The sequence below is a fragment of the Fragaria vesca genome, linkage group LG6 (genome assembly GCF_000184155.1).
Source record: "Fragaria vesca subsp. vesca linkage group LG6, FraVesHawaii_1.0, whole genome shotgun sequence".
NCBI classification, from domain to species: domain Eukaryota; kingdom Viridiplantae; phylum Streptophyta; class Magnoliopsida; order Rosales; family Rosaceae; genus Fragaria; species Fragaria vesca.
The window spans coordinates 21611733-21613635 of NC_020496.1; the positions used below are offsets into that span (position 1 = coordinate 21611733).

A 1903-nucleotide genomic window follows, 5' to 3' on the forward strand; every position below is an offset into this window, starting at 1 on the left:
TTCAACTCTTTGTACATGTTCATAATGTTATTCGCTAGCAATATGATGTGGGAGCGCGGTTTGTAGTGATAGTTACGCCTATTTTTATTTTAGGACGTGAAAGGACGTGGTGCACGATGAAACTCAATCAATGTGAACTTCCATATATCAAACGTATCAAACGTTATACGATTGACCTGCGTTGAAATATATATATATATATATATATATATATATATATATTGAAATTTTCAGGTTTACCATTGTGTCCAACTAAGACAATTATTATGTTATTGCTTAAAAACAAATCTCGGTTGTAGTTGGTAACGCTTACTATTTTCTCTTTATTGCGAGAAAAAGCGTTTCGAGGTCAAGTTGGCCTCGAGAGAAGAAAAACATACGAGAGCTCACTTACGAAAACATAAAAGTTACAACAGCTCCAACCAATGTAAAAATAAGATTCGAACTCTAATCATGAACGTGGGGTTATCTCCTATGTTTGGGTAGGGTCTCATGTTGCAAATCCCCTATAAACTTGCAGAAAGGTTGAGCAAATGTTCATGGACCTTAGTGGGTCCAAACAGGTACCAGTTTCACCTGCAAACCAGGTTCGATGAAGCTCCTGTGCATAGAATTTTTTGTTTCCAGTTTCAAGTGTACAAACGCAGATAAAATTTGCAGAACAGTTATACTGTTCTCTGCGTCAGTCGCAGTAAAACTATCTGGCCATGTCTATAAAAAGAAATAGAGAAGAAAACAGAAAAGGCAAAATAACCTAACATTTTAGATACCAAGAAATTTTTGGGCAGTTACAGTTAATCACCGGTTTACAAAGTCTTCTGCTAAACTGCTAAGAAAAGCTGCAGAAATCCCCCAAATTGCCCATCATTCCATAACCTAATGCCTATGATTAGCAAAAGATAAAACCAAACAGGTAGTGCTATTCATGCTCCATTCTCTTTTTTTCTTTCTTCCTTTGCTGACTGACACTGATCAAAGCTAATCCCCACTCTAAATAGTGGGGATTCGATGCAGCTAAAAATGGAGCGGAAATAGCAAAACCCCCAAAAGGGGAAAAAGGGTTGGGAAAATAGAAACAAAGAAAAGAAAGAAAGAAAGAGCCTCCTAATATTAAGTCCCCCTACTAAACTTGCAGAAATAGCAAAAACGGGTTTCCCCATCATCACAAGGCTACTCTAGCTCTCTCTCAAGCTCCTTTAGCTCTTCCTTGTCTTCATGGTGGTGTTGTTCTCATGGAGGAAGTCCAGCAGAACAGTGCTCTTGCATTTGGGGCATTTCGGGTCGTCCTCGGATAGCATGACGTACATGAGACACCTGGGGCACCCCACCAGCACCATGGAAGTTGCCTCGGGGCTGTTGGAGTACCTCATATTGTTGTTGTCATCCTGAGTCAGCTCCGACGACACGCATGAGCTCGGTGGGGACGTTGGTGACATGGTGGATGATCGTCCCGGGGACTCAGCCATAGGGTTGTGCCTTGGTGGGGAAAGGTTGAGCTTCAGATCAAGCTTTGGACCGCCTCCGTTTCTGCGACTCATGATGCCTATACAAACCAAAGATCAACAAAATTTAGACATGGGAATTGGACTTCATGTGATTAATTGTACATGTTGATAACCAAAAGGATCAGAAAATGGTAGCATGATATACCTTGGGGAATTGAAAGACCTCTAGCTAGTGAAACAGGGGAGAAACAGAGTATGCAGGGCGGCTCTGAACCCAACTGATGGAGAGGTTGGTGAGGAAGAAGCAGAGGTTAGGGAAGAAGCATGACAAGCTGAGGAAACATGGAAAAGGTCATGGTGAAGTTGTATGGAGCTCAGAACACCATTATATATAGTACAAGGGAAGTGAAGGGGAGGAGGAGAGGAGGATGGATTTTCTTTAATGCCTAATTTAATTA

At 41.3% G+C, this 1903-nt stretch overlaps 1 protein-coding gene across 1 annotated transcript; it reads right to left on the reverse strand.

Moving 5' to 3' along the window:
• Positions 1 to 744: 744 nt before the first annotated feature.
• On the reverse strand, positions 745 to 1735 carry LOC101314295. The gene is made up of 2 exons (XM_004303464.1): positions 1651 to 1735; positions 745 to 1543 (listed from the first exon to the last, which is right to left on the reverse strand). The coding sequence occupies exon 2, from the start codon at positions 1536 to 1538 to the stop codon at positions 1197 to 1199; it is 342 nt and encodes a 113-aa protein (XP_004303512.1). The 5' UTR covers positions 1539 to 1543; positions 1651 to 1735; the 3' UTR covers positions 745 to 1196.
• Positions 1736 to 1903: the final 168 nt, after the last annotated feature.